The following is a 13,992-nucleotide window of genomic DNA, read 5'->3' as shown; positions in this document are numbered from 1 at the left end:
GGGTAAATATCAATAATAATAATAACAATAATAATAATAATTAATTGGTAGGTAAATTAACAATAATATTAAATTACTCAATTAAAATTAATCAACTATATTAAATAGTTATTTTTAATTTAAAGTTATAATTTAATAACATATAATTATACAATTAAATATTCATTTTGTCATTTAAAGAAAATCAAGTAACGATAATATTTGGCAAAAAAACTACAATAATAATTAATTTGATTTCAGAATATTGATTTCATTTTGGAATGATAAGATTGCAACAACAATAAAATAACGGTAATATTTTTTAGTAGTATAAATAGAGTTTAGTACGAAATTACTTATAGGAACATGAAAGTAGCTGTATTATGGATTGTAATTAGGGTAATTAAGTAATTATGGTGGTAATTAACTTTTATATATTAAAAGTAGATATTGTTTAAAAAATACTTTTTAATTAATTGGTGAATATTCTATTTTAATTAAATATTTTTTATTAGTTAATATATTAAGGTATTGAAAGTAATGAGGGCGTCTGCTCCATTCCATTTCACATTAAATGGGTTAAATCCTATGGTAGTCTTCTCTATCGCCCCACCTCACTATGCCATTCTAAATTTTGATGGACAATGGAAATCAAAAGTTGAAATTTTCATCATTTGTAATACATAAAACACAATTTTTATTATAAGTGTTTGTGCCGCGGTTTGGACGGTTTTTACGATTAAAGTCATTTGAATCGCAAGAGAAAAAATGCACGGTTGAGTTTGCTTTTAAAAATAAAATAGAACCAAAGCAAAGCAGGTCAATGCAGTTTGGGTTGGTTAGGTTATTTATAAGATTTTTATCGAGTCATACATACATCTATAGAGCATAAAATAACTTTATGTTTAGTCATTCATCAATTACCAAATAACAACAAAATTCATTATATTTAGATAAAACTTCTCATTTAATATATAAAAAATTAGATTAGACAAAAATAGAATAAAAACATAAAATAGTACTATAAAAAATATCAAAAATATTATAATAAAACATAAAAACATAAGAGATGAGAGGTTATAAAAGATGAAAAAGAAAGAAGAGAAGAGATGTTAAAGAAGAAATGTGCGGTAAAAATGTAATTGAAAGGTAGAACAATAACATAAAAATGAGAAGATGAAAAAAAATAACACACGAGATGAGAGATTAGAGTAGAAGAGACGAAATGTAAATGACAAAGAAGATGAGAAGAATACACGATACTACTACGAGATATTTGAGAAGGTTGAATGTGAAACCCTAAGTGTGAGTAAGAGAAAATCGTCGATAATTGTAAAGGTAAGACATAATATGTTTGAATTTTGGGTTATCTGTGGGATAAGTGAAGTTTGAATTTTAAAATAATGTGATTTAGTTAGATTTGATTCGATTTGCAAAATACAAATTGCAAACTAAATGAATCGTGCAGTTTTGTTAAAAATGACTCAAACACCTCCGAAACAAATGCGTTTTTTTACCATTTCGATTTGATTTGATTTAGTTTGTAATTTTTTAATTGATTGATTTGGTTTTAAAGATTCTTAATTTCGGTCATTCTGAATAATTCTTGATGATTTTTTTTTTTTTTAATTTAGAGGGAATGAAAATATAGAATTCATGAGAAAATGAAGTAGAGAAAAATAAATAATTTTTTTTAACTTGGAAGGAAAAGTTGAATGAATATTTATTATTAATATAATTTAAAATTTAAAATTATTATACCAAGTAATAGTAATATGAGCAAGAACAAGTACATGGTGGATCATATACAATCTCATAACAATCTCTGAAATCCATTCACAACCAATCAATTTCCAAACACATCTCCACGTGTCATGCTCCAAAGCTAACCAATGAAATCTTCAAATTCATAATACAAAAACATCCTCAGCACTATCCAAACATCCTCAGCACCACCATGTTCCAAGCTGTAAGAACCATAGCTCTACACTCATCTTCACTATGCACAGTCTCTTTAGATAAACCATCATCACAATCTCCTTCATCAATTTCCAAACCAAACACAACCCATTTAATTCCCAAACCAAACACAACCCATTTAACTCCCAAACCCAAAAGCCTCATCATCCAAAACCACCCTCTTTATACACCAACTCATGAAAAGCTTTCAATTCAATTCAAAGAAAAAATCTTGTGTCTTGAAGTAATGGGTATTGATTCAGGTAAAGCACTTTCCCAAAACCCTAACCTTCATACAGCTACATTAGAATCCATTCATTCCATTATCTCCTTCCTTCTCTCCAAAGGAATCCTACACAAAGACCTTCCAAGAATCTTTGGCATGTGTCCAAAGATTCTCACTTCAAGCATCAAAACTGATCTCAACCCAGTTTTTGATTTTCTTGTGCATGAACTTAAAGTGCCTGAACATAGCTTTAGAAAAGTTGTGAAAAAGTGTCCAAGATTGCTTACTTCTAGTGTGGTGGATCAGCTTAAACCAGCTTTGTTTTATTTAAGGAGATTAGGGTTAAGGGATTTAGAGGCTCTGGCTTATCAAGATTGTGTTCTTTTGGTTTCCAATGTTGAAAGGACACTTATTCCTAAGCTTAAGCATTTGGAGAGTATGGGATTTTCTAAAGAGGAGACTAGGTGTATGGTTTTGAGGTGTCCTGCATTGTTGACTTTTAGTATTGAAAATAATTTTCAGCCAAAGTTTGAGTATTTTTCTGTGGAAATGGGAGGGAAGTTGGAGGAGTTGAAAGAGTTTCCTCAGTATTTCTCTTTTAGTTTGGAGAATAGGATTAAAGTTAGACACATGGAGGTTGTTGATAGTGGGGTTAACTTGCCTTTGTCATTGATGCTTAAAAGTACTGATGATGAGTTTAGGGAGTTGATAAAGAAAAGGAGTGGAGGTGGATGATTATTGTATTAGGAGCATTATGATGAATATGTATGTATTTGTATGTGTGAATCCATAAATTTGACAAATTGTTTATATGCCATGTATGCGTTTTCTAGTTCCTTTTTTACTGATTCCTTACATAACTACTGCTGTCATAAGTTTTGTTGCTAATGTAATTCAATTGAAGTCGAGTAAGCCACATTTAGCCGCGATTCTATGTAATCTTAAGGATTGTGAGGCGGTTGTGACGGCGCGCTATAACGGCTATAGCATTTTGGAGATCCGATACTACGCGCCGATATCCGAGATTAGCAACCTAGGGCTGTGATTTAAAACCATGAACTCATTGTTGGGATAAATATTATCAATCAGAAAATGATCAAAATGTAAATGACTGCAATAGATGAGGATTGGATGACATCAAAATGAAATAGTAGGGTTCAATTAAATAGGAGAAAAACTGATCTCTTGAATACTTAAAATACAATACTTACAAAGGCGTTAACAACTTATGAGACAAACAGAAGGAAAAAAGAACAGTAGAAGCTGCTGCATCATACAACTATTTGTACAAAAGGAATTGCTGTTTTGATAACTAATATATTTGCTGCATGGAAACCAAGACTTCCATTATTCTGAATGCCTGGGGTTAGGTCTCATCCCAAGCTTTAAACCAAAACTGGATTATCCGGCTTTAAGAGTGATTTTCTGTTTAGAAGGAAAATTCTTCAGAAATAAATGCTGTCCATGCATCCTGGTACAAAACAGAAAATATGAACTTAACTTTCACTTTGATCCTTAGTCTTATCAATCAATATCTATCTACTACAATCTATAGAAATTGAAGCTTGAGTCATACAGAGGCGGTTAATTTGTTAGAGGGGATTGGATAATAGCAGGGATCATACCTGAAGAATGGAGAAAGCCTTCTCTGCTATGTACTTTTGTAAGAGAGTCGCTCCTCTTTGCTGAAGTTTGTCGGGGTGGAGGCATAATCTTGCTTTCTGATAGGCTTTCTTCACTTGTGAGCTTTCTATTAGGCTCATATATGTAGCAGGAGACCAGCCACTCTCAGGCCACAGAATCTGTCAAATGAAAACATACAATGATACAACCATGTCAATTCTATCGATAACTAACTGCATTCATCAAAGTGGTATAAAAACATTTGAACAAATTGTCAAGGATAATAGGTCAACAAAAAAGAAATCAGCATTACATGATGTAGTGTTGAAAGCAGTTCCCTGATGTCGGTTTCCTTGTCAGATGACCATAATCTTATATCTCTGTCTAACTTCTCTGTTTCTGTCTTTTCCTTCTGCAGAAGCACAAGTTGTTTACTACTTTTTCAAATAACCATACATCATGCATATTTGAATAAAACTTTTATTACCAATTCTTTCAACGAACATATCTACTAAAATCAAATGCGTCTTATCCTAACCTAATAAAATGTATTACCTCTGGAGACTCGGCCATTACAATTCCATCGTGGTATTCACCTGCACAAGGCCTTCCTGCATTAGATGATCAGAGGTAAGTATAAAATGTTGCATTTGTCTGTTTCAAAAGATCTATTCTGCATTAAATATGTATGAGGCATTTTTCTATTTGTGTGGTTAACACAATCACCTTCCATTCCAGTATTTTTCTCATTGCCATCGTCTCTCAGAGCTGATTCTTCATTAGTTTGCGAATGAAACTTCTCTTTCGCCCATGCAATCGCATCATCAATGGCTTCAGTTCCACAATTTTCCTCTCTAAAACTAGAGTTAATCTCTATAACATAGGAGCTCATAACTTCATCCTCCTCCTCCTCGTCATCATGATCAATAACTAGTTCCGGAAGCACGTGGTCATAAACTGAATATTTTGACTCCGGTTCTTGACAAACTCCAGAGACAGCGGAAAATGGGGGACTGAGTTCCCAATCATATGTGGATAGTTTGATGCTTTGATATGAATTGGATTCAGCACTAATTGTTTCCGGGGATGTGACTCTTCTTGAGCACCCATTATCCTGACATTGGAAGTCAAATGATTGACTATTACATGGAAAAAATGGCCTCTTTTGTTTAATTGGCTGTTCCTCATGTGTCATAGTGGATGAGTTCCATTTATATGGGACTTTGATTGGCCTGTAACAATCATTATAATCAGAAACAAAGGAACTATATCCATATCAAAACTTAGCTATAAATCGATTCAATAAAATTTAAGTGAGTTGGACTATCATGGTTCTGCACTCTTTAGCTATACTGATATCTCTGGAAAAAAATGTATCAGTGTTATAAATCGACACTAACATTTGTAATTATATTTAATTTTAAAATTATTTCGGGTGTTGAAGTGTCATTATCGGTGTGGTATTTTCGATGTCGATGTTTCATAAATTCTTCGTGATCAGAGCAAAGAGTTGAACTCACAATTCAGAATATGAGTCAACCCTTTCCTAGCTGAGTCCACTTTCATTGACTACTTAGCTCTAAGTCCTCTAAATCTGCTGATAAAAACTAATACTAATAGCATTTATTCATTTTCTCATGTATCACTTATATCACAAAGGGCATATCTGTCAATTCCTAACATAACAGACTGAATCACAAAACGGTAAATTGGTTGGGATTTCAGTTTTAGTACCTGAGCTTTGAAGCAAAGGTTGACAGTGCCACGTCATCACTAATCTCCAGCCGGAGAGGACTCAGCTCCTCAGAACTAAGCGCGGACGAAGAATTAGACTTTGATTTTGCATTGGACTGTGACCCTGACCGTTCTCTTGATCTTCGGTCATCGTCAGACCCAAAAATATCTCCATAAAACGCGTCATCTTGCGCTGGGATCCTAAACACCGGCAAGCTCCGGCCATCCTTGGCCGGTGCCGGCGGCATGAACACTGGCTGCTTGAAAATTTCCTCGTAGAAAGAACCGGACCTGGAGAACTTGTGCGTGAGAAGGCTTCTAGGTGGACCTCCAAAAACGTCGGCGAAGTCGTCGGCGTCCAAGGTTTCGGTTTCGGAGACGGCGGTGTTGGTGAAGATGGACCGTGTTCGTGAAGATGATCGGTGTTCCATTGATCGCCGGCGAGGAAGTGCAGACGTTAATCCCATTGGTGTTCTCCATGACTCGTCCATTTCCCGGTGAGGTTATTCTGTCTACTGACCGGAATATTCACCGGCAAGAAGAAAGTATAGCATGTGTTTATATATAGAGTTGAAGAACATAAAGAATACACTAAAACAAAATTTAAAAGAAAAAGTGATTCGTGAAAAAAGCCATTGATTGCCTTTTACTCTTTAATTATTAAATGAAAACATTTTTTTTTATGATTAGCATAGCAAGCTTGCTCCCTCATGATTATACGTATCCTATCCCTTTGGTTCAAAGAAAGTGGGAGTAATGAAGGATTTTAATTATGGAAAAAAGAAGAGAAAGAAAAGTTTGAAAGTTTTTTAATTAGATATGCATTTGATTCAAAAGATGAGGAGAGATGAGAATTTTAATTTAACATATATTTAATTTATAAAAGTAGGGATGAATTTCTTTGATTTGTCTTTCTTATTTGGCCTAATATAGTTATGTTGGATAAGAGAGACTCTTTTATACTAGTAATATTTACTAGTATGTGGATATTAATTTGTGTTTGAATTTTGGTATTAGGTGTCATTCGTCGTGGTCGAAACGTTGAGCAATTTGTCATACATTTTGGATGCGGAGGAATAAGAAATAATATGATGAGAGACTTAAAATTATGTGGGGGCATGGTTTTAAAAAAATAAATCAAAATGCAATAATAAAATAAAGCACAAGATGTGTTATTAACACAACAGTTCACATTTGCTTACACAAACTCCACCAAAACTCTTCCAACACCAAAATTTATTACAGAAAATTTAAACACATTGATCGAACATGAACATATAAAAAGAAAATAAAATCACATCTTTCTCCTAACATGAAATAAATACACCACATTTTAGCTCCCAAGCTCTACACTCAACCCTAAGACATGCGATTTAGTTAGCTCCAACGTGTCGGTTCTTCTATGCAGAAAATGATCCATCATGACCAAAATCAAGCATCTGAGAATAAGCGACCTGAAGATTGGCTTCAAAATCAACCATAGCTCCAACCTAACAAGAGCTCCACTTATTTGCAAGGATAAAGCATTGTCCAAACAAAAACATATGCAATATATGAGCCATGACGTCTAGATGACAGTTGCTTGTTAGATGTGCCAAATGTATCAGAACATGCAGAATTCGATATCGGAATTGCAACTATAACCCGTTGTATCCTTTCTCCTTGCTATCGATTGATTACCTACAATACAAAATTGTTCCCATATCTCTGACCAATAACAGTATGTTTATCGAGAAATTGTATTTACACCAAGCCAACGAAAATGAATTCTAAATCCCAGAACACAAGAGCACAAAACCCTCTGCCCAAATTTGACAAAACATCATCGCCCTAAAGTTGTTCATGAGTATTTTTTAGAAGCGGAGTTGAATGGTAGTAAGATGGATTTAATTCAAGAGGTCAAGTAATAAGATGGTCTCCTCCACCTTCTGATCAGGTGATGTTGAGCATAAATGGAGCTAGTAAGAATGATTTGATAGTTGGATGTGGTGGTATTTTAAGAGGTTGTACGAGTGAGTGGCTTAGAGACTTCGCAAGATATTTGAGTTCTTACCGTGCATATATTGCTAAATTTTGGAGTGTGCGAGAAGGATTAAGATTATCAAACACGTTTGGGTTTCAAGCTATTGAGCTTCATATAGATTTCAAATTGGTTTTTAAAAATATTTTGGATTACAAGCAGGGTAGTATAATTGGAATGCGATTGGTACAACAAATTCAATGGTTGTTCAAACTGTATTAGGAGGTGTCTATTTGTCATATTTACCATGAGTCGAATACTTGTACAAAAGCACTTGCCAAAATAGAGTGTGATATAAGTTTTAATTTGATGATTTATGGGTGACTTTTTGTTAAAATTTCTATTCCTTTGTTAGCTAGTTGTATTGGAGTCTATACTCATAAGTTGAATGGTATCTATTCTTTTTTTCTTTGGACTTCAACCCTCTTTTATTCCAAAAAAAATAGGCATGAATTTTTTTTTATCTTTAAAACTTCAAAACATATTAATAATTTAATATATTATTGTTCTATAATGAAACAAGAAATGGAGTCAGGATCAGAGGTAATGGCGAATCTTAGTTTCCGGTGCAGTGTAGAGCGGGCTAAATTGCAAGGTTAGCACTCTAATGCTCAAGTTATTATGTGAGTGTTACACTTGGATTTTTCGGCTAGTAGAAAGTCAACAAAGAATGTCAATGAAGAGATATTTGTTGTGAGAAAGCATTAATGAAGTGTTTTAAAAAGCACTAATGATGAAGCATCGAAAGACTAATAACAAGGGATCAACTAAGTCGTCGATACAGGGAAATTTGGTTTGGAGGAATCTCAGGGATAAGTCCCTAAGACCTGGATTGGTAGGAAAAATGTCCAGAATCTCGAAAAGGGAAGTCGACATATGCCTTTATTTCAGCAAGAAGACCAGTCGGCTGAAACACATAAGGTTGAAAAACTTAGTAAATTTACAAGTCCAGAATCCTTGGTGGGTAGCGTCGACAGCATGTTGAAGTGGTTACCATCAGGAGTTTGTGAGGAAGTGGGAAACAATTACAACTAAACATGGGTTTTTATAGATAATGGCGTGGATGACACATAAGCACCCTAGTGGGAGCCGAAAGATTGAACATGAAGTGAATGCAGTAGTTCCCTAGTGGTCATAACCATCACCGAATGTTACTTTGTAAATAGAATAAATAACATACTAATACATGGGATCAGGGGTCACAAAATTTCATACATACTCTCCATACCACTGAGTACCCCAGTAAAATAGCGAAATAAATGACCGAGAAAAATGTATGTGTCTGCGTCCAGTCTTTTTCATTAGTCTTTTATTTGCTTAAACAAAACATGCACTTTTACTTCTACTTTGTTTAATGTCATTTATTGAATTTTAACTTTTCATTTATCTCAATTTAACTTCATTTAAAGTCTTTTTCTACCTTGTTATCGTTCACGCGATGACTACATTCAATTCATACGTACGTGTGTTCACACAAACCATTTTCACAAATTGCTTTGAAGATTTTTCAAGTTAATCTCACAGACTTTCTAAACTCGTGATTGTTTACCAAAAACATTGGTAAATAAATTGACACACCCGGTAGGACCCTTTTGTACGGACATTTTTGCAAAAAGGGGCGTCTTATGTTATTTTATTTGTAGTGTTTCTCCACTTGTGAGGTCTTATGTTGTATGAACTTGAGGAGTGGTAAGCGACTTTCTGAAATGTCTCGTAAAAATCAAGCCCCTTCCCAGAGTAATACTCCAAACCCAAGAGGACAACTGTCAGTTACTAATGTTGAATGTGGCTCCAACCTCCATCGAGGAAATGCCCATTACCATAAGCCAAGTAGTGGCATATTCCATACCGCGAGATGTGGGGGTTTCATCACCACAAGCGCCAATCGCACCAACCTTTTATAGGGAAGTACATAACTTAGGAGACCAAAGTCCTTCTTATTTAGGTTTCTCGTTACCTCAGAAGGAACAACTGTATGGCATGCCAACTGCAATGATGGCAAGCATGCACCCTAGTACGTCAGTATATTCTGAAAACATGATGGAAATGCCATCACCTTTTAATCAGTATTTAGCTTCAACATCCACTATGGGCAACTTTGGCCAACTAGGACAACCACCGGGATGTATGGGGTATTTTCCTCCCCAAGGTGCTCTGTCTTTGACCAATAACTCTCTTCAGGTCATGAGACAGTTAATGGATGAAAGCAACCATGATATGATCCATACGATTACACAACAAATAATTAATGTGTTTAGTCCATTTATAGAGCACACAAATATGAGTTATCAACAATTATCCCACCAAATGGGTATGGTTGTTGTTTTTTGGTGCGCTGCCAGCGCCACCGACTCTAGTGCCAAATATTCCTCAGGGGCCTGATCCCTCAAAAAATAGGGTTATCGAAAACAATCAAGGGCCAGAACGCCTCGACATGGTCCTGGTTCAACGGAACCAAGATGCTGACCAAGTCCTTAGACAAGCCCGACAAGACAATGCACGGGTACAATAATATCACTAATGTCGTTGAACACGTTTTGATCCAAAATGGACTCAATGTGGGCCTCGCCAGACCAAACTATATATCCTCATTGTCTGAGTATGTAAGGCAAACCAAAATTCCTAGGGGATGGAAAGTCCCAAAGTCACCAAGTTTATCGGTGATACTAATGAAACCACCGTCGAACATGTCGCCCGTATAAGACCGAGGTTGGTGATCTAACAATGAGAATCTAAAAATCAAGTATTTTCCAAATTCATTGACGAATAATTCTTTTACATGGTTCACAACCTTCCCCCAAATTCCATATATTACTTGGGCCCAATTAGAAAGGGAATTCCACGAACAATTCTACATGGGACAATGCAAGATTAGTCTCAAGGAATTGGCCAATCTAAGGAGAAAGGTGGCTAAAAGTATTTATGATTATCTTAATAGGTTTAGAACCTTGAAAGCGAGATATTTTATGCAAGTACTAGAACATGAGTTAGTCGAACTGGCATCAAAGGGTCTTGACTACTCCATTAAGAAGAAGTTATACACCCAATACTTAAGAGACATGGCCTATTTGGCCGATAGAGTTTGACAAGTCGAACGATTGAAGGTTGAAAAAGATAGAACATCCAAGTTCAGCAAAAAGAAGGTAGCTTATGTCGAACTCGACAACATAGGGAAGTCATCTGACTCAGAGTATGAGTATATAGAGGAGAATGAGGCTAACATGGCAGAACTAAAGCCATGGCCTCCTTACACATATAAGTTGCTAAAACCTTCAAATGGGAAGAATTCAGTCGAGCCTAAAAATGAAAAATTCGTTGCTAAAAGATATACCTTTCATGTTACTAAGTGTGATGAAATCTTTGATCTATTGGTTGCTGTCATACCCCAAAATTTGCCCGTTAATATTACAAGGCGTTTTTCAAGGCACTCCAACTTATTTTTCAAGACATTGATCTTAAGGGAACAAAGACCCAGCATACAGGTGGCCAAATCCACAAGATGGCCTAAACTGGCTTGCTCGCTAGGCGAGCAAATCCTTCGCCTAGCGAACCCTTCGCTACACCACTCGCCTAGCGAAGCGTGCGAATACCAGAAATTTTGGGCTTCACTCTGAGCCCATTAGGTCACAAAAAGCATTATAAATACCAGCACTTCAGTCAGGAAAAGGGATCGAATGAAAAACGGAGGAAAAAGGCAAACACCCACAGACAGCAAACCCTGGAGGCTAACTCAGAGAATTCAGAGCAACCCTAAAGGAAACCCTGAAGGAAACTCATCTGCACCAAGGTTATCTCCGCCCAACTCAACCCGGCGCCAACCCTAAGAGTGACTTGCCAATTCAAGGTTGCAATTCAGTTGCAAACAGGTTTGCATTACTATTACCGCTTTATGTTCTTAACTTGCATGTAGCATTATGATTGAATTTATAAAAATATCTTAAGTTTTTGCATGTGAATTTAAGTATGTATGAATATCTTGAACGTTTAACCATGTAATTTCTGTAATGGATGCCATAGGGTTTGGAGCTTTCTGGAATTGTACTGTTATTAAAACCAGAACCCGCAGCCGCTCGCTAGCACATCGCTAAGCGAGCATGTAGCGAGCATTCGCTAAGCCGTCGCTAGGCGAGGCAGGAGCGAACGTGACAGTCGCTGATTTTTTCGTTCTGATTTTTGCTTATCTGATATGTTTTATTATAATCATACATTATTCACTTAACACTATTTCTGTTGTGATGCCTTTTGTTTGGTGCAACTCTCGATTGCACCCTGATTTGGTATTCTGACCTGTTTGGTGAATTTTGTAAGGGCTCACCTACTCCCGGAGAAGGTAGCTTGCTAGGTATTCCACTTTATTTGTGGGATACCCTTGTGGAGATTCACCCTAATTACCTAATTAATTATAATGTGGACCTAATTACCTAATTGATTACAACTACCTAATTGATTGTAAAATATTACCTTTGAATATGTGATCTTGGACCTCTCTTTGTTGCCTTACGGTATTACGGTATTATGGTCATGTCCCGCGAATATGGGGATACACTTAGCAAAGACCCTTCGGTTAAATCATCATGTCCTTATAAAATAAATCATTGTCCCTCGGATGTTGCCTGCGAATATATGATTTTGTCCCTCGATGACCCGTCGTTGTAGCCTATGGTTAAATGATGATCGTCCCTTCGAATGCTAAGGTATCCTCATAAATGTTGCCTTCAATGACCAATCGATGACCCTACGATGTCCCTTACATCCAAAGGATAAAACTACTTACCTCTCAATAGTAAGGACAGTTTTACCCTCATAAGGATAGGAAATACCCATGAAGACCTTGGGTAGGTATAACTCTTGAATGCTGAATCACAACTCAAAATACTTTTCACTCTTCAAAACATCTATGAGAAAATCACCACTTGGTATACATTCGTACTAGAATCATTGCCAAGTTATATTTTTCTAAACAGCTTTCAAAATTAAACGAGATAAATACTTTGTATACATTCGTACAAGAATCATTACAAAGTTAAACTCTCTTTTCAAAACATTTTTTTAGCAATTCACGAACACTTTTTTTTCAGACAAACATAAGTGATCCAGCAATTAAGAGCCCATGGATAGTCATGGATACAAAGGGTGCTAACACCTTCCCTTTGTATAATGTACCTCCCGAACCCAAAATCTAATTAAGGTCTTTCCTGTTCTTTTCCACCTTTCCTTATTGGATAAAAGAAAAGTCGGTGGCGACTCTTGCTATCCGCGACATTTGCTTTCCGAAGCAAAAACACACAAAGTCAGTTCACCGTATGACAGAACTGGCGACTCTGCTGGGGACTATTAAAGAGAGGTTACCTTAAAAACAAGATCACTTATTTAAATTATCTGATTTACTTTTAAGGGATTGCTTGGGTATTTTATGCTTGAGTGAAAGATCCTACACCCGGATCTAGTGTACCTTAGGTAAGTAGCAAAAGATCATCGCGACTATCCGGCGTATACCGGAATGGTCAAAATGATGGCTACGGTTAATGTGACACTTTGGATGTCCTGATGTTCCTCATGTTTACTTGAGGAAAAATTTGGCTTCCGCGTGGTGTCATCAAAGCATTAACCAGACCTTTAGAACCCTAATTGACTCATCCTAGCCATTAGAAAGTAGTGAGATAACTGACTTCGGTTCCGACTGGGGTTGGTTGAGACTCGATACTACACTCTTTGAGATTGGACTTTAGGGAAGCTTCGGTCAACCACTTGGTGTTGCACTGAAGTGGACTTGAAGGAAGGTCAATGATTTGAGATCCTTCTAGAACCCGGTTACTATTCTAGGACAGGTTGAACCAACCAAACTTCAGTGGGAAGGGTACTTGCCTATGGAACTCATGCAAGCCTTAAAATTTAAGAATGATTGTTGTGTGACTTGCTTGTGCTTGTTATTTTCTTAACATCATAACATCATAACATCATAACATCATAACATCATAACATCATGACATCATGGCATTGTACTAACCGTTTCAAGGACTTAGGGATTTAACGTTGCTCTGTTTTGTAAGGCTATGGCTCCCAGGAAGACCATCCGAATCAATTTTGTAGCCATCTCTCCTCAACTCAAGGATTTAGTGTCAGAACTTCCCGATCATGCTCAGTTTATCAAGAAACATGGTTCTCTCCTCAATTTAGTCACCACCGGTTTCAAGGAAGATATGATGAGAGTCTTATTCCAGTTCTTCGATCCTAAACATCATTGCTTCACTTTCCCAGATTATCAGTTGGTGCCCACATTAGAAGAATTCTCCAGGCTGCTTGGGATACCTATCCTTGATCAAACACCTTTCAGTGGTTTAGAAAAGATTCTGAAGTCTGAAGAAGTTGCCTCGGCTTTACACCTGACAAAGTCCGATATTGAAACTAATTGGGTAACAAGAAGTGGAGTTAAAGGTTTACTTGCCAAATT

At 36.2% G+C, this 13,992-nt stretch overlaps 2 protein-coding genes across 2 annotated transcripts; one reads left to right on the top strand and one right to left on the bottom strand.

The window, feature by feature from the left end:
- Positions 1–1,822: 1,822 nt before the first annotated feature.
- Positions 1,823–2,981, top strand: LOC127080756 (transcription termination factor MTEF1, chloroplastic). The gene has a single exon (XM_051021078.1). The coding sequence runs from the start codon at positions 1,937–1,939 to the stop codon at positions 2,897–2,899; it is 963 nt and encodes a 320-aa protein (XP_050877035.1). The 5' UTR covers positions 1,823–1,936; the 3' UTR covers positions 2,900–2,981.
- Positions 2,982–3,291: 310 nt separating this feature from the next.
- LOC127080677 (uncharacterized) lies at positions 3,292–6,422 on the bottom strand. Its single transcript, XM_051021009.1, has 6 exons — positions 5,522–6,422; positions 4,514–5,019; positions 4,343–4,398; positions 4,101–4,199; positions 3,790–3,966; positions 3,292–3,635 (listed from the first exon to the last, which is right to left on the bottom strand). The coding sequence occupies exons 1-6, from the start codon at positions 6,010–6,012 to the stop codon at positions 3,594–3,596; spliced, it is 1,371 nt and encodes a 456-aa protein (XP_050876966.1). The 5' UTR covers positions 6,013–6,422; the 3' UTR covers positions 3,292–3,593.
- Between the last annotated feature and the right edge of the window lie 7,570 nt (positions 6,423–13,992).

This window comes from Lathyrus oleraceus, chromosome 1 (genome assembly GCF_024323335.1).
Source record: "Lathyrus oleraceus cultivar Zhongwan6 chromosome 1, CAAS_Psat_ZW6_1.0, whole genome shotgun sequence".
NCBI lineage: Eukaryota > Viridiplantae > Streptophyta > Magnoliopsida > Fabales > Fabaceae > Lathyrus > Lathyrus oleraceus.
The sequence above is the reverse complement of the archived record's forward strand: the minus strand, read 5'-3'. Positions and strand labels throughout refer to the sequence as shown.